Genomic DNA, 19,333 nt, shown 5'->3' with positions numbered 1-19,333 from the left:
ATTAAGCCACCTCCCCCAAAGAAGCAGAGAATCCCCTCTCCTGAGCGTGCTGGCGCAGTAAGCAGGTAACAGACAGGAAAGGATTTTACCTTCATGAAGGCTACAAACCTGTAAGGGATTCTGTCACGGTGGCTATGATCTCTATGGGCCCAGGGACGAATGGACCCACGTGTTCAGAAAGCACATCCGAGAAATCCATCACCCTTTTCATCTCTTTAGCATCGAAAGAGAAGTTTGTGGATCCATTTATCTGTTTTGTTTTAAAAATTCCATTTTATTTTCACTTTAAGAATATGAATTCTAGAAACAAGACTCTAACTCATATTTGACAGTTCTGGCCCACTTCATTCACTCATCTATGCTAGAATGTTCTTAATTTTTTTATAGTCTCATTTTAGTAATTCTGTACAAAACTTTATTTTTAGAAAAAAAATAAATGTTCCACACTGTGACCTGAGTCATAATTTTTATGCTATCTATATCACATTATGAATAAATGGGTATAAACTCTCAATAAGTACTACATTCTCCTGTCATTTCTATAATTAATTTCTGTTGAGACAGAGTCTCACAAAAGCACTGCTGGCTTCAGGTTTGCTAGATAGCAGAGGCTGGTCTTGAACTACTGATCCTCTTCCCTTTACCTCCTCAGGGGCTAAAATAATAGGTGTGTGCCAAGACACCCAACCAGGTCCTATAATTATTTTTTCAACCAAGACTTAAAAGGTCCCCTTGTAGATTATAAAACGTCTGCAAAGGTTACCTCAAAGTGTTTTGTGATATTTTTCTTCTCTCCCCAAAAGGATAAAGGTAAAAATGTAAGTGTTACGTGTCCCCTTACTGGCTTCCCGTATGTATACCTGAAAACAATTTTTAAAATGTTGAATTATTATATTTTCAACTCAATGGAACTCAGAGGAACACAACAAAAAATATCATTTCCAATAAGCATACACTAGGAATTCAACAGAATGGAACTACATTAAAAGCTCACCTCCACTACAATTAAATAAAAAACAATAATAATAATTTTTTAAAAGGCACAAGCCAGTCATATCAGCACTGCTATCCCAGCAGATGGGAGGGAGGCTGAGACAAAAAAAACTTAAGGTCAGCTTGGGCTACTTCTCAACAATCTATCTGAAGAAAACATAAAACAACAAAAACACTAAGAAAGAAGAATGTTCTTAACAAATAGTGATTCTTCAGATAAGGTCTCCAAATGAAAGCCTGAATCAGAGCGTCTAAAATCAGTTCAAAGGCCACCTGTCAGTGCCCTCCGCCAAGGAATTGAAAGAATTAAGGGACAGTGAGCTCCCCGAGAAATTGAAAGAATTAAGTGAGCTCCAAAAGACCTTGAAAATCTCTCCACGCTAGAAACCTAGACTGGGCATCGCGTGCGTGTCTACAGACTTCACAGCCTTTAAAAATGTATAAATGTTGATCGAAGTTATAGTCACTGCAGCCAATTGTCGCACGTCCCAGGATTCTGCAGGAGAGATTATCAGATCTCAGACTATGGAGTATCAAGTGCCCATATAGCTACCAAAAAAAAAAAAAAAGAAAGAAAGAAAAAAGAAATTGAGTTTGTTTTTTCGAAAAGAAACTTTAAATAATCATTTCTAACCCTCGCATCAAACCTCTTGCATCAAACCGCATTCTGTACCAGTTCACAGTTTCAGTCTTATTCCCTTCGTTATATCCTCTCATAATGGCAACATTTTTTTTCCATGTAAAAGAAAGGCGATCTTCAGTCTGTCATTCTACCTCCAGCAAGTCTTTTTTAAATGCGTGGCCTGAGTTCCTCCCTTCTCTATTCCAAAGGCTGGGCCAACCCTTAAAGCCACTTTTGCTTTGCATTTTACGATTGTAATGGTGAGCTGATGTTTCCTGAATCTGTTAATTAGACACAGAAATAACCTCTCCTCTGGGCTGACTCCAAAGCAAATTTAGAATTTTCCAAATTAAGAGGAAGGAAAAAAAAAATCCACCTTCAAATATACCATCCTTCCAAATAGAAAGAGTATAGTTAGTAGGGGGCCAGGAAGGAAACCAGGACATTAGAGCCACTCACTGGGGTCCTCAGTGCATAGCATGGCCTGTGTCTTGTTAACTATTTAAGTAAAGGCAAAACCAGAAGGCCAGGATAGTATATTTTAAATAGTTGTATCATATGATACTTCAGGGTACTTTAAAATAACAATTTAATGTATTCTCAAGGGCAATTTTCTTTTAATTTTGGTTTAAATGTGAAACAGAGAGGCTACAGAGAGATGACTCAGTGGTTAAGTTGTTTTTTTCCCGTTCTGAGCCCCTAAACACATAGCAGTTTACAAACATAACAATGCATCCTATAAGCTTCTTAGTCGCTAGTGTGTGGGAAACGTCTCAGGAGCAGCTGCTTGAAGTAGAGTTACAGACGTAAAGACTTGTAGACATCTGCCCTGTGCTACACGAAGTACTGCAGACAGTTGCTGACTATACATTAGGGTCTTTTTAAAAAAGCAAGACCTTGCGCTAGTATTCTGATGCATGATCCGGAGCTTTTCGCCATGCTGATTTACAACAGTTTAGAGCCATACCAAAAGGCAAAGGCAACTTACGTTGCTGTGAGGGTACCACTTAAGTTCTTAGCGTTCAAAGAACAGTACAGCGGTGTTTGCAAAGTGACTTCAAACTTGGGTAACACTGCAGAAGAAAAGGAATCTGGTTTACTGGCATCCTCAGCTGAACCACAATAAAAATAAAGACTTGTTCTAACAAGTTGATAATTGGTATTTCCTGAACTTGGATTTAGTAGGATCCACACACATATTAACATAAATCGAAAAGCCCTTTTATATAACTCAATTAGAAATCCTTCTTTAAGTCACTTTATATAATAATGGCATGGTTTTTGTTCTTTGCTTTACATATAGAGTGTTAACCAAAGGGAATAAAATGTGAGTCACACACATTTAATTTTTCTTTTTTTTTTTTTTTTCATTTCTAATGATCACATTTTTAAAAAAAATAAACAACAGGTAAAAATCAATTTGGCAATATTTTTCTTAACTAATCTAAAATCTTAATGCTTTAATATTTAGCCAAAATTTAAAACTGGTTATTAATCAACTTTCTTTTTCTTGCATTAAGTCTTGGAAATCTGGTATGAATTTTACATGTATAACATGTCTTTATTGGGACCAGATACATGTCAAAGACTGTACCTTTGTATATGGTGAGGGGCTCTGGGTGACACACACAGTTCCAGTTAAGGGGGCACAAAACAGTACAGCCAGCATAAGCTAAAAGTAGCTTTTACTAATTTTAATTGATTGGAAAAATCAAAAAAGAAATATATGATGACACACAAGTTTATTGCATGCATGACAGCAGCATTCACTTATGTATTGTCTGTGTTTGTCATTCTACAGAGACAAAGATGAACAATTATAACAGATACCTATGGCCTACAGCGACCAAAATACTACTTTCAGTCCCATTACAGGAAAATACTTCACTCTTCCCTGTTCCAGGCCATGACATACGGATGTGAAAATACTGTGGGAGCCAGAGAAGCTGGAATCACAAAGCCGTACCAAACTATGTTTCAGACTCCTTTTGCCTAAATTAAAAGTGATCATAAAGTGTTATGTAAATCCAAGTAAGGGGCTCATCTATAAGCTCAAAGCCACTACTTAGGCTTTGAGCTTAGGTCTTAGGCTTTACTCATCTCTGCCTTCTCTCTGTCCACCACCAACAGCCAGATCCACTGCTTTCATCTGTGTGCTTAAAAATGCAATGTGACACCTGCAAGAGTTAAGTACCCTGTCTCCACCGTGCTGACAGAGAAAGATAATCTAGAAAGTAACTAGTGTCAAATCGGCATTTTTGGGTTGGGTTTTGTTTTTGTTTTGTTTTGTTTTGTTTTGATACATGGAAATGGACCCAGGGCCTTAGCCATGCTCTCCACTGAGCCATGACCCAACTCCAATGTTCAGTTTTCAAAGAGTCAAAGAGTTTTACAACAGTACAGGGAAGCCAGGTACTTGGGAGGCCACAGTGAGAAGATAATATCACATCTGAGGCTAGCCTGGTCTGCAAAGCAAGTTCCAGACAACACTACATGAAGAGACCCAGTCTCAAATAAATAAAAACAGAAGACTGGAGAGGTAGCTAAGTAATTAAGAGCACTAACTGCCTTTCCAGAGGGCCCAGGGTTGATTCCAGCTCACAACCATCTATAACTCCAGTTCCAGGGGATCTTACACCCTTTTCTGCCTTCCATAGGCCACAGCACACATGTGGTGCACAGACACACATGACAGGTAAACATTTACACACATAAAGTAAAAAAAAAATATACATATATATATATGTATATAAACTTCTTAAAAATAGAAAAATTGTCATAAGAAAAAATGACATTGTGGAATATTAGATACTGGCTGCTTTTTTCTTCATAATGTAATTTCAGATCATTTGCAAAGAAAATATACGTTTAATCCTACAAGGAATACTAACCTTAAACCTTCATTTGGATTCTCATTTTATTTTTTTTAAGGTTTATTTATTTACTATGTATACAATGTTCTGCCTGCACATATACCTGCATGCCAGAAGAAGGTCCCAGATATCTTTATATCTGGTTGTGAGCCACCATGTGGTTGCTGGGAATCAGACTCGGGACCTCTGGAAGAGCAGGCAGTGCTCTTAACCTCTGAGCCATCTCTCCAGCCTGGCATTTTTATTTTAAACAGCATGTCTCTTGAAAATTTCTCATCTCCATAGAAAGTAATAAGTGGAGTTTTTTTTTTTTTCCTCCCTCAAAATAAATTGAAGAACTCTTACCATATTCTGCAACCTGAAATGATTGATAATACTGCTGATCCTATTGGGAAGAAAAGACAAAAACCAACTATGAGTTAGTTTATCTTATCCTCTTATCTGCGTAGAAAAACTTAGAAAATTAATTTTGAATTACATATACAATGGTTAAAGGACTGACACAATTTATTTTCATCTGTGGACATTTACTTTTAGTCAACTGCAATATCAAGCTCGTGAGATGGAATTTTTCTTCCCAATTTGTTCATACAAAAATAATGACACGTCATCTAAACATATCGTTTAATCTGATTCTCATCATTTGCTAAACAAAGCTTAGGCCGAAGCGCTCACACGCTTAGGAAGCCATGACAACACTAACAGAAACTAACAACTAACAGAAAGTGACTTCGCTTGTTTTAAATATGACTTCTTAAAAGAAAAGAACTGAAAGTACTCATAATTAAAATGTTTATAAATAACCAAGGAGACAACGTTATCATGAACCAGCATATTCCACCTTCTTGTTCCTTGCATTATTCTCCACTGTGGCGTTTAAATCAGTGCATCCTACCCTACTTTAGCAGGCAACATTCATTAATCCCTTTTCCAAGACTCGCAAGAAAACAGGTCTCCTAATAAACACATCATTTTCTAACTTAGAATTCTAACTGCAGATTCTAAATAACAAAAACCTTGGAAAAATAGCTAAGTAACTACACTAACGACCCTGCACTCTAAATGTGATCAGTTTGTCAGAGTAAGCAGAGCTGTGGCAATCAAACAGCAGCTTTCCCAGAAAGCACAACTCGTCTAAAGTGTCTATTTTAAGGGGCTTTGTTTTGTTTGTTTGTTTGTTTGTTGCTTTAGTTTGGTTTGGTTTGGAAGGTCTTTTGGTTGTTTTGCTTTGTTTTGTTTTGTTTGAGGCAGGATCTCCTGGTGTGTAGCCCAAGAGGGCCTGGAACACATTGTATAGTATAAGCTAAACTAAAGCCAGTGGCACTCCTCCTGTCTCAGCATCCCACGGGCACCACACCTGCCTCATATCACTTAGCTTTAAAGAATAGATTACAGTTTACTTCAAATTATAAAACAAATCTCTATATGCTGACAAAATGATTGTCTAGGTCTGGGATGCAGATCAGAGGCAGAGCACATGCCGAACGCAGAGCAGTCTCTAGACCCAATTGCCGATGCTGAAAGAAATAAAGTTGTTTAAATCCGGTTTTAATATCATTTAAAGACTATACTAAGTAGGGGGTGGAGAGATGCTCAGTGTTTTAAGAATAGGATCCAGAGTACTAATCTCTCTTCAGTAATTTACCTATTTTGCCTGATTTGCTGATAAACAAATTTAGTCTTCAAAATAGTTGCTTTATGACTGAGGCCAAAACAAATAAGCACAGCAGGGAGAGGAGGTGGGTTACCATTTAGAACACTTGTTCTTCCCGAGGACTCGGATTCGATTCCCAGCACCCACATGGTGATTCACAACCCTCTGTAACTCCAGTTCCAGGAGATCCAATGCCCTCCTCTTAGCCCCATGTTCTCCTAAACGCCCTGGATTTGTTTTTATGGGCGGATCCTCTTCCCAGGAGCCTCCACGTGCCCTTAGGGATGTCCCTTCGCTCCCACAATGCCCTGCGCCCTGTTTAACGTAATCATTAGCTTTGCTCCTTCCTCTTTGGCAAACTGACCTCCTTAGAGCACAGAGGCTGGCTAGCTCAGCAGGCAGCTAGTGGATGAGAGCACGTATACGTGTGTAAACCAGTTCACTCTTGTCCCCAGGCCAGTTGCTGCAGTCCTCAAGGTCCCTCAGTTACCCAACAGTATCTCTTGTGAGACCTCCAAATAGCTTTCTCCTAGAAAGGGCCAGGCTATCTTGAAGAAGTAAGAACTGTGTTCTCAGTTTCCGAGGGATCAAGGCCATCATCAAAGGAAGCTGAAGAAAAAGAAGCCAAGCCTTTCCTGTCGTTATCCCTCTGTGATGATAAACTAAGAAATCATTCCATAGCTGAGTGCTGACAGCATACCTAATGTCACACAGCATTTTTCCCAAGGCGTTTACAAGTGACAAATCCCAATCAAGAAATAATTCCACTGTCCGAAGGATCTGGGAAACAGAAATGACTTTTGCAACAAAAACGAATTGTCGTTTGGATAGTCAAGAAGCTTGATCAGTTTTTCAATGAGTTTGGTTACTTTTGTAAAACATTTTTATGAAATATATATATATATTCAAACATGGTAGAAGAGAGCCAAGCGTAGTGGCACGCAGCTGAAATCTCACCACTGGGGAGGCAGACACAGAGGAATCACAAGTTTAAAGCAGACCAGCCTGGCCTATAAAAGAGTTCCAGGCTAGCCTGGGCTACACAGTGAGGCTTTGCAACAAAGAGAAAAATGGTAGAAAGTACTGGCATATTAAAGTTAATAACAATTTTGACAATTAGTAGCCATTTGTGCCACAAATAATCACACACACACAAAAAAATGTGTATTCTAAGTACTGTCAATAGTCTGTCAATGGCCTAGCAAAGGAATCCACATTTTGCGGGGGGGAGGGGGGTTGCAGGAGTGGGGTGTAAAGGGCCAGACAGGCCAGACACTAAACATGTGGCCCAATGGTCTCTGTCCCAACCGTACAATAGTATCAGCAAACTGAAAGAACAACCAATGTATCCTGAAATCTAGAATGGTAATCAATTCAGCATTGTTGTTTTGCTCAGAATTGTTTTGGCTATCTGGGGTCTTTTATGGTTCCCTGAATTTTACAAAGTCTTTATTTTCCATTTCTGTGAAGAATATTATGCAGACTTTGAGGATTGCATTCAATCTGTAAATTGTGGAAAAGGGGAGACCCTCACTCACTATTAATGGATTGCAAATTGGGGCAGCCGCTCTGGAAATCAATGTGGAGAATTCCAAAAAGCTCAAGTTAAATCTAATATATCACTTCTTGGTATATGCTCAAAGAGCTCAGCATACTATTCCACATCTAAACGCTCGGCCATAGCTAGGAAATGGAAACACCAGCCTAAAAGGCCTTCAGTTGATGAACGGATAATGAAAATGCGGTACAGGTGCACAATGGAATACTGTTCAGCTATAAAAAAAAAAGAAATCTGGAGGTAAATGATGAATCTAAAACAGATATATTGGCCAAATTCAGTGGTGCACACCTTTAATTCCAGCACGTGGGAGGCAGAGGCAGGTGGATCTTAGTTTGAGGGCTAAAAATCGAGTTCAAGGGCAGCCAGAACTACACAGAGAAACCTTGTCTTCATCACGGTGCCTCTCCCTTGACCAGTCACACTCACATACAAGTACATCTCACTGTCTTCTGAGGGCCTTTGTTCTTCCTAGTCCTCATGCTTAACCCTGTCTTAAATATCTTGCCTATCCAACTCTGCCTCAGAAAATGTTTTTAAAACTTCACTTACAAAATAGCCAGGCACTAGTGGTACACACCTTTAATCCCAGCACTTGGGAGGCAGAGGCAGGTGGATGTCTAAGTTCAAGGCTAGCCTGGGCTAAAAAGACTAAGTTCTATGGCAGCCAGGACTCCACAGAGAAACCCTGTCTCAAAAATAAATAAATAAGTAAAAAATTTTTTAAACTTTATATATAGAGTAAATCTTAGGCTGGATTTAGTCTTCAGGTCATAGCATGCAGAGTCCCACTCTAAAAAATGAATTAATTGAATTCATTTCCAAATTACTCTGTATTAGTTCTAGGAAACTAAACTAAGCTGGGATGAACTAAAAACAATGACAAAACCAAGTAATTGATAGCCTCGTCTTTTATGGGATATACAAATTTTCTTTGGACAGTTTTCATTAAATTGTAAAGAACTTAATATACTTCTAAATGAGTTCTTATGCTAAGTCTAACTAATCAAATAAAGCTATGCTCACTCTGTGTCAACCACTAGAGAGAAAAGCTGACCTACAGACTTAAAACACTGAAATCTTCCAAGCAGACATTTCCCAGTAAAGAGCATATTTAGCTCATCAATTTCTTTTGAGCTCCTCTTTCCCCAATGGACAAAAGTGTTCATGGCAAAATGTCCCCATGGAAAGGACATACATCCACTCACTGTACTAAAAGTAAGATTGCTTAGATTTTGGATTAAATATTCTAAATGTCTAGGACAAAAATAGAAAACAAAAAGATCCAAGAGATACTCTCAGCAATTTCTGTAGTCTGTCTAAACTCTTGTCCCTGAATAAGTAACACATTGTGGGAACATATGTTGTGGAAATGAGACAAGTGAAGAAGATGAAAAAAAAAAAAAAAACATTATTTCACTGGCCCTCTTTTTAAAAGATGCTGTGACTAGGCTACATACAAGAAGCACATAAACTGCTGAAATCATCATCTCATGCTATTGAGAATTTTCCTTCTCTAAGAATGAAGCCCTCCAACTCTCCTTTCTCTCCTCTCCTCTGTCTCTCTATGTGTGTCTCTGTCTCTGTCTCTGTCTCTGTCTCTCTCTCTCTCTCTCTCTCTGTTTCTCTGTGTGTGTGTCTCTCTTTGTCTCTCTCTTTGTCTCTCTCTCTGTCTCTCTCTCTCTCTCTCTCTCTCTCTCTCTCTCTCTCTCTCTCTCTCTCCCCTCTCTCTCTCTCTTTCTGTCTCTCTCTGAAAGTCAGAGGACAGCTTGTAAGAATTGGTTCCCAGACAAGAACATCAGGACATAACAATTTAGATGTAATATGAATAAATTAATAAAATATATTTTTAAAAAAGAATATCAGAAGAATTCAGAGTGCTATGGCCATAGACAGACTAGGCTATCTCATCCCACTATATGGGCTCCACAGATCACAGTCACGTAGTTACGCTTGGCACCAAGCATCTTTAACACTGGGCCATCTAGTCAACCCTGCAGTTACTTTCCATTTAAAGACGGAGAACCCACTGTGATTTCAGGTCCATACCTAATGGATATTAAAATGGCACTATTTCTGACTAGATTTTGGTTTCTGCCCCCAAGACAATGGATGTCAACTGCATCCACATTCCAAAGCCAAGAGTGAGACTTTCTGCAGGACTTATAAAGGAATTACAAAACCTAGTCTCACAATTCTTACTTCTTCACCCTTGTAGAGGATATAAAAGGGTCAGGGGGGAGATAAACTAAGGAGAATTTTAGGAGAATGGATCCAGGGAGGTAGTACTGGCACACACCTCACCCCCAACTCAGAGGGGAGTTGCTGGCCCCTTACTTCAAACCTAGTGAAAGGCTCTTCACCACAACAATCCAGAAAGCTAGCTGTGTCCCTGAGAACCTCTTCAAACTATCATGTGCACACTCTTGGAACACTCGGAAAACTAAAGGGAGGTTACGCAATGACCAACCACAAGGAACAGTGGGGCCAAGAGTATACGCTGTGCCTGGCAGTGGTCTCACGTGCCTTAATTCCCAGCACCCGGGAGGCAGACACAGGTGGATCTTGGAGTTCTAGACCAGTCTGGTCTACAGAGCAATTTGCAGGACAACCAAGGCTACACAGAGAACCCCTGTCTCGAAAAACCAAAAAGAGAAAAAGAAAACAAAAGGAGCATATGCTGTGTTGGGGGTTGGTCTGCACCACCTGCATACAAACAGAGCATTAGGAATTTCCCTCCGCGGGACTTACAGGAAGTTTAAGTCATCACAAGCATATTCTAAACAGATTGAAACAACTTCAGGCCGGGGGGGGGGGGGGGGGGGGGGGGGGGGATGTGAAGAGGAGCAGGAGCCTGCATTAAACAACAAGGGGTTGTAAGAAGAAAAGCCTCAGTTCCTTTTAACTTAATGGCTTAGCAGTGGACAGCAGCTTGCTGGAAGCTAGAGACCTAATTTAAAAAGCTGATAAAACACTCCAGACTGCTTATCACTTACTTAACTTAGAAGCATGCAAAAATATACACACATTTGGCAGAAAAAGCAAGCAGATTTTTATGAACCTCACACACACACATGCACACATGCACACATACAATCAATAGACAAAACAAGAGATTCCCAAAGACACCATTCATCCACATATATGTAAATATACAGATGTAAATATAAATATATACAGATATAGAGAAAATACATACAGACAATTAGACATATAAACAGAGAGACAGGTTTTTGGTTAAAGCAAATGACTTCAACAACTGTTTAATTCTGTCTTGGGTTTGTTTTTGGTGTTTTTTTTTTTTTTTTTTTTTTTTTAACCGTCTAATACAAAGGTTCTCTATGAATGAAAAAAAAATTACCTCATTCAAGAATAGATACAATCATCACATTAAAAGGGAGTTACAGTAGGGCTATTGATTGTAAGTTCTTTCATTAGAACTATGCCTAACTAGATGCTTTTGCCTGTTATAAGTTTAAAGCAATGGTTTATCTATATATTCGTTATGAGTTCAAAGCAGAAGTTTTTCAAGTCAAGATTTTTCTAAGAAACAGGTGTCTATCTTGTCTTGTATGACTGGCTAGCCATTTATTGTTTCTGTATTCATATGGTCTTTCTTATCGTGGTATACACCTGGGCCTTGTCCTTGAACTAAACCTAGAATGACTATATATCCTTAATTATTAATTTGTTTCAATCCTGTTTTCCTTCTTGGTATAATTCACATAAAGGTTCCCAGAGCTCCTAGCAGTTTTTGTTTAAACCGCAGGAAGTTTTTAATTACTTGAAGCAAGTCAGAAATTCTATAAAGTCATCATCAGGGATTATGAAATCATCAGCTCATATAAACAGAGCTATGTCATGAAGGCACATCCTCAATATAATCTACAGGAAATCTGCCCAGCGGAGTGAAGTAATGGGCACTGAGGGTCTCTGTCATGCCAGATATATGAGACAAACATGGCAAGGCCGTATAGCAACAATAAGCAGTATTGAGGTAAAATCCCTGGGCTTTGCCTAAACCAGGGATCCACCCATCCGTCAGCCTTACAAAATGAGTGGGCTGCCTCCGGGAAGCTCGCCTGCTTGCTTTTGCCAGTCTAGCATGTAATTGCTCCCAGCATCTGGTGGTCCTGGGTTCTATAAGAAAGTGGGCTGAGCAAGCCATGGAAAGCAAGCCAGGAAGCAGCACCCCATCATGGCCTCTGCCTCAGCTCCTCCTGCCTGGCTTCCTCCAATGATGAATTATAATCTGGAAATGTAAGCCAAATAAACCCTTTCCTCCCCAACTTGATTTTTGTCATGGTGTTTGGTCACAGCCAAAGAAACCCTAAAACTCCAGTATTCTGTATATGCAAACTGTATCTTCTCTTCAACGACCACTGCGACCAGTATTCAACTCCAGCACGTGGCTGCTCTGGAGTCTACAGCACTGCATCTCAACCTCTCCCCCCACCTCCTTTGCTACCCTGAGTTCCCTTCTGGTCCATCTATGTACAACATACATTTATAGAGCTATGGCGAGTTTAACGTTCTCTACTGCACGTCCTCTGTTTTCAGCACGGAAATCTGAAATCCAGCACTGATTTTCCCATAGTCCCTCAGCTGAATCACTAGGGCCCATGGCTGCAGCTCCCAATCCAGTGCTCTCTGCATTTGTGTGTGACACCTGGGGACCTGGAGCATCTTATGACTCCTGGTCCATTGCTCTGTACAGTTGATAGAGGACGCCTGGGATCTCTAAGGTCCTTGTGACTCTCACTCCCATGGCTCTCTGTTACAACTCCTTATTGTAAGGATGAGTCTTGCCACCTTCACACTTGTACTGCCTGCTGTCATCTCTGGTCTTGCACACAAGAGAAAAGCCCCATGTTTCCAGCATCATTTAGATCCCTGATAACCTGGTTATGCTGGAATTCCATTATCTATAAAATCTTCTTTCCCTTTTATTTTTGCCATGAAATTGGTAAAAAAAAAAAAAAAAAAAGTATAAAAATAAACAAAAAAAAATTCACGGTGGAAACATCATCGTATCAAAGTGTCACTGTATTTATGCTGACTTACTTGAAGGAATGACAGTTCGTAAAAGGATTTGTCAAGTGACTGAAAATGTTTATTAACATTTGCATTGCCCTTTCCTTGCTGTGTTTGGAGCCCAAACATCTGTGCTCTAACTGTCGTTATGATGTCTTTCTCTAGGAATTTCAACCCAAATCACACAGAGTCGTCAATGATGGACTTAACAAACAAGAGACACCCAGTTCCCACCAGGGAGGCACTGACTCAGAAGCAGTGAGGGGTGCAAGTACAATAGGTCCATTCACCCATCCATCCATGTGGCCATTTGTTCCTCTACTTCTTCAAGAAAAAAAAAAAAAATGAGTGAGCATCAGGCACTCCGAAGGAAACAGGATATACCTTCCTTGCAAGGAGAGTGTGATCAAGGTGCTGATCAAATATATTTATGTGTAGTTACAAACTGTTACAAACAGTATGGATTGAATTTGCAGGAAAATGAAACTGGAGATGAGGTGAAAAAATAGAATCAGATCAAGCAAGGCTTTGGGTGAGTGATGGTGAAATGCAAATCTTCGGTGAGCAACAAGAAGTGTTTGGAAAGCTTTAAGCTGGAGGGCTAGCATGATGCAACTACTGTTTAGATTGTGGTTACTGCCCTGTGTGAGAATGGGTCGCGAGTAAGGAGATTAAGTACATTTACAGATGCCTGAGAGACAGCGATGATCTCCAGCGATGGCAGCTTTCACAGGGGACGGAGGGCAGGAGAGAAAGAGAAATGGGTCTATCTGAAATGTGCATAAGACTCAATGCCACGGAAGTTCACGGAGGCTGGAAATGGGTGGAAGGTGAGGATAAGATGTCAAGGATAATGCCAATGATAGCACAGCTGGCAGGAGGGTAGAATAATTCGGTCAAGTGGAAGAAGACTGAATTGGTGGGGGAAGGTCACAGCGATGGTGCCGGGCTGGGACTCGGAGGCCTGAGTTGTCCTCTCGGAAAGACAAGCTTGAGTCATTGGCATGTAGGTGGAAGTTGAGACCATGCCTATGGTTGGACTTGCCTAAAATGAATTATGAAATGAACTTAAAAGCAAACTTTGGGAAATGTCAATGTATTTGAGGTAACAAATGGTGAAAACAAGAAAGCAGGAGCCTTCAAGGCAAAGCTGAAGGGACCGGGGAAATGAAGGCAGAGAGATCAGACAATTGCTTTCTTTTGGGGAGGACTGACTAGGAAGAGACAATGACACCAGTGGAAGGGGACACAGAGTCAAAACGTTGTTTATCATTTCAAGTTAGTCTCTCTTTTTAAAGATTTGTTTTACTTTATGTTTTTCCATTCTTGGTTACTAACAGCGCAGACTCTTCTGGCATTTCCTTTCTGTTTCTTCCCAAGATTGGCAGCATCCCAAACCTCTGGCTTCTTCTACATCTTCAGCTTAGGTTCCTTTGTCTCCTGGATCTTTTCATAAAAACCTAATAAGCTGAATGAAATCTTTCATGTGGAAAAGAGACTAACGCCCTTCTGAATGAGAATTCAGCATTCTTCCTAGGGTCCGCCTTGTTATTTAGCGTCTTAAGGTCTGTGTATTGCAGTGTGGTTATCCTGTACTATGTGGCTAATACCCACTTATAATAAGTGAATATGTATCATGCGTGTCTTCCTGGATCTGTGTTACCTCACTTAGGATGATCCTTTCTAGTTCCATCCATTTACCTACAAATTTCAAGATTTCTTTATTTTTTTAATAGCTGAGTAGTATTCCATTGTGTAAATGTACCACGGTTTCTTTATCCATTCTTCTACTGAGGGACATTTAGGTTGTTTCTAGATTCTGGCTATTATGAATAAAGGTGCTATGAACATAGTTAAGCAAATGTCCTTGTACGGTGGAGCATCTTTGGGTATATGCCCAAGAGTGGTATAGCTGAGTCCTGAGGTAAACTAGTCCCAATTTTCTGAGAAAGCACCAGATTGAATACACACCGGAAGCTGTTAAAGAGAAAGAAGAGGACAGACGCCTACCATAGAGGTCCTCTAGAAGACTCCACTCAGCAGGCGATCCAAGCAGATGTTGAGACACACAGCCAAACTTTGGGGAGGAGTGCAGGGAGACTTATGGAAGAGTTGGGGGATAGAAGCACCTAGAGAGGACAGGAGCTCCACAAGGAGATCAATGGAGCCAACGAATCTGGGCCAGGGGATGGGTGCTGCAGAGACTGATGCATCAACCAAGGACCATGCATGGCGAGGACCTAGACGCTCTGCACAGATGTAGTAGATAAGCAGCACAGTCTCCTTCAGGGTCTCATAATATGTGGAGTAGGGACTACCTCTGACATGGACGCTGGTGCCTGCTCAGTGATCACTTGCCAGGCCACAGAGGAAGAGGACACAGGCAGCCCAGATGAGACTTGCTAGGCTGAGGTCAGATGATAGGGGAGGAGGGTTCCCCCTTTCTGAGGACTAGAGGAGGGGAACAGGGAGATGACGGAGGGAGGGCAGGATTGGGAGGTGACAAGGGAGGGGGGCTACAATTGGGATGTAAAGTGAACAAATTGAAAATGTTTCAAAAATAGAAAAGAAACGAAAAAAAAAAAAAACTAATGGGGCTAGTGAGATGGCTCAGCGATTGAGAGCACCGGCTGTTCTTCCAGCAGAGCTGGATTAAAGTCCTAGAACCAACTTGGTAACTCACAACCATCTGTACCTCCAGTGTCAATGGATCCAACGCCCTCTTCTGCCCTCCAAGAGCATGCATGTGGCACAAAGGCATGCACACAGGCGAAACATGCATACACATGAAACATACATTTATTTATTTATTTATTTATTTTAATGGGAGTTTGGAAGGTGGCTCAGCAGTTCATAGCACTGGATGCTCTTCCAGAGTCACGGGTTCAGTTCCCAGCAGCCACGTGCCAGCTCACCACCAGCTGTGCTCTAGGTACTTCTTCTGACCTCTGGGAGTGCCAGGCATGCACGCGGTGCACATGTACACATGCGGGCAAGACACTCGCGCATATGAAATAAGATTTAAGTTAATTAAAAAGAAAATGAAAAGTAAAAAAATGAATATCATTATGCCTCATGAGGCCAAGGTAATCCAACTGGATAGGGGACAGCTAATCCCTGATAATATGCTAAAAGATTTGCCTGGATACTGGCTGTCTGGTAACCTATATATTAAAATAAGAATCTCCGGGACTCAGGTCCACAGCTGAAAGCTGTGAGACTCCCCCCCGCCCCCGGCAACAAAGTAGTGTGTGAAGATGTGACCCACACACTTCCCTCAAACTATCTAACAGAGATGTAAAGTCCCCACCAGTGCACAAAGCAAGGCCTGATGATACCGAAATTAAACCAAAGGGCTCTCGCTTAAAAGCTGCAGCAATGGCCACATAAAACTAATTTAATTTTAAGCAGAAGCTGAGAGTAGCAGGAGATGGAGCTCGATGTCCAAACCTCATTAGAACAGTGTGGCCTCACCAGTGCCATCCTGTCACTGAGCAGCTGCCTCTCTCTGTAAGATGAGGGGATGGGCCAAAGTGATCTGTGAGACCCAGTGCTAAGACCCAACACTGTGTTGTAACTTCTGTTACATAACAATGTGGAGGAAACTGGCACATCCAGGAACACATAGAAAACTCACTGCGATCCACAGCCATCCTCATAGTACACGTGAAAGGCACGGAAATGGGAATGAAGACCTAGAATGTCCATCAAAAGCAGCTGGGCGGGGCGATGGGCGGGGCAATGGCTTAGTTGTAAGGTGCTCAGAGCTGCATAAGCTTGAGCGCAAGAGCTCAACCCTCCAGCACCCACATAAAGCTGGGTGCAGTGGCGGTGGCGTGCATCTATAATGAGAGGACAGACAGACGGATACTAGGGGCGGGGCGGGGCGGGGGAAGAGCTCTATGTTTAGAGACAGAATCTACCTTTTAAGAAAAAAAGGAGTTCAGTAGTTAAATTTACATCTTTTTAATGAATTAATTAATGAATTAATCAATTAATAAAAGCCAGGTGGGGGCGCAGCTTTTATTCCAGCACTTGGGAAGCAGAGGCAGGCAGATCTCTGTGAATTTAAGGTTAGCCTGGTCTGCAGAGTGAGTTCTAGAACAGCCAGGGCTACACAGAGAAGCCTTGTCTCAAAAAGAAAGAAAGAAAGAAAGAAAGAAAGAAAGAAAGAAAGAAAGAAAGAAAGAAAGAAAGAGAAAAGATGGAGAACAATGAAATGTTAGAGTATGGCCTGGTGTTTTGTATTTGTTAATTACTTGCCCCTGCCCCAGATTCTTACTGTTTATGAGCAAACTGTCACGTATCCCAAATATTACTGTTTAACCTTGTCTAGAAATTATTCCTGATTTGGCTGATTAAAAAGCCTATACTGGGAAGGGCAGAAGGAAGAGAGAGTGTGAAAGTTAGAAGCCTTGCAGGACAGAGAGGATCTTGGGAAGAAGAAGCAGCCAGGTGACGGAGGAGGAAGGAGGAGGAGGAGGAGGATCGCCATGGGATAGGAACCAGCCACGTGGGCCTAGAGGAAGAACTCAGAGGTTCCACATAAAAGAAATAGCCCAGACGAACAACCTTAGCAAGTATTCTGGGATTATGGATGGGAGGTAGGCCAATAGAAATTATTATAAGCAAATAGCACAGGATGGAGTCTGGGCAGTAATGGAAGGTAGTTTAGGGTATTAATATCTGCCCAACCCAAGTGAACCAAGGCTATTTTAAAATAAAACCGGTGTCTGTGTCTTTATTGATTGTGAAAGGGGTAAATAGTACCGCAGTAACAATTACAAGCCTATAATAAACATCCATACATGCATGCACATGCATACCATACATGCACACATCATTACTTCAAAATCCTGAAGATGAAAGCAATATGTGATGGCGAAATGGAAGTTAAGTTAGTCTAGAAAGGCTAACAGCAAGTGACTGATTGTCTTATCCTATAAATCAGTGGTCCTCAGCCTTCTTAACGCTGCAACCCTTTAACACAGATCCTCATGTTGTGGTGACTTGCAACCATAACATTACTTTTGTTGCTAGCTCATAATTGTAATTTTGCTGCTGTTATGAATCATAATATACATATCTGTGTTTTCGAATGGTCTTTGGCGGCCCCCGTGAAAGGGTCGTTCTACCCGCCGAGAGGTTTCAACCCACAGCTTGAGAGCTGCCACTACAAATGACTGGGTTAGAACTGGATGAATGCCAAGAGCCCCCAGAGTGTTTCTCAAAAGTGTCCCTTCCTGACCTGGAGAAATGTGCAGCTAAAGAACGCCACTCTCTGGTTCTCTACGTCGCTACCCATCAGACCCCTGGTAAAGCTTCCGGTTCCAACGCACTGTCTTCCCATTGCGGTGCTGATATTGTTCCATAGTTTTTCTACAAACAGAATGAGATTTCAAATGTCTCTCCTGAAAATCATTTTCCCCAACTTTACACTGAGAATGTTAACTGCCTAATATGTGTTTGTATGTATATATGTATATGTAATATAATACATACACAAACATAGAATATGATGGTGGAACATTACGCTTCATCCATGGTGATGGGTCACTGCTACAAAAGTAGGTAATAAAATATAAAGCCCCCAAGTGCAAAGCAGGAGCCAAGCAAAGACAAAGACCACGTGTTTGAGTATACTGACACCTGGTGGCCGTCAATTTTGTTAAAGGCCATCTTTTTTTTTTTTTTTTTTTTTTTTTTTTTTTTTTTTTCTTTAGTTGTATTGACACTTTGACATATTGGCAATAAGCACCTGGTGTTTGTCTTTATCAATAAGCTAAAGACACCTTCTAAAATGTGGAAGGGAAGGCGCTGCATTTAGATCAAGACACCTAATAACTTATATGCAAGCACTGTGCCACATCCAGAGGCTGGAGCACACATTATATATTTATAGGTTAGCACCACTGTTCGTTACACTAGTGTGGATTAGAAAGCTGCCATTGGTTCTGGATGGAACTGAAGACCAAATGGGAGGTCAAAAAGGCTCATTTGCTAGGCTGTGGTCTTCCTGTCACACAACGGACATAGTCGTGCCCATATCCCAAAATTATATATGAAGAACAAATTAGAAGTTATATAAATACTGCATCTATATTTTCCCAGGAGTAGATGTCAACCTTCATAAATTTTTCTATATTATATACTTTTATAATATAAATATATTTATCTTGTTATAATAGTGTGTCAGCCCAGTGTTTATACTGAGAGGCGCTTGAAGATCAGAATTTCTCATGATGTCCAACAGTTCCTGTAGCTTCTACAATTCCTATTTTTTGAATGTCTAGGGGTTTTTTGGGGGGTTATTATTACACTAAGCTATGAATCAGGAAAATAAGCAAATGCCTGGGCTACAAATCCAACAGATGTTACTTTTAATACTTATGAGCTACTCACTACATTACAAGACTCTTGCAACACTGCCTCCAATATTCTTTAAAACCGTGTCATGGGGCTGGAGAGATGGCTCAGCAGGTAAGAGCACTGACTGCTCTTCCAAAGGACCCGGGTTCAATTCCTAGCAACCACATGGCAGCTCACAACTGTCTCTATCTCCAAGATCTGACACCCTCACACAGACATACCTGCAGGCA

At 40.8% G+C, this 19,333-nt stretch overlaps 1 protein-coding gene across 1 annotated transcript in view; it reads right to left on the bottom strand.

Annotated features, from left to right (window-relative positions):
* Cd109 (CD109 molecule) overlaps positions 1 to 19,333 on the bottom strand; it is a 112,204-nt gene that overhangs the window by 52,574 nt on the left and 40,297 nt on the right. The window contains exons 6-9 of the mRNA XM_051140837.1: positions 4,834 to 4,873; positions 2,604 to 2,688; positions 764 to 860; positions 109 to 250 (exon numbers count right to left, since the gene is read on the bottom strand). Of these exons, the coding sequence (XP_050996794.1) occupies positions 109 to 250; positions 764 to 860; positions 2,604 to 2,688; positions 4,834 to 4,873 (364 nt within the window). The remainder of the gene's footprint in view (positions 1 to 108; positions 251 to 763; positions 861 to 2,603; positions 2,689 to 4,833; positions 4,874 to 19,333) is intronic.

This window comes from Acomys russatus, chromosome 32 (assembly GCF_903995435.1).
Source record: "Acomys russatus chromosome 32, mAcoRus1.1, whole genome shotgun sequence".
In the NCBI taxonomy this organism is placed as follows: Eukaryota; Metazoa; Chordata; class Mammalia; order Rodentia; family Muridae; genus Acomys; species Acomys russatus.
Note: the sequence above shows the minus strand (reverse complement) of the source record. Positions and strands in the feature narration are given on the sequence as shown.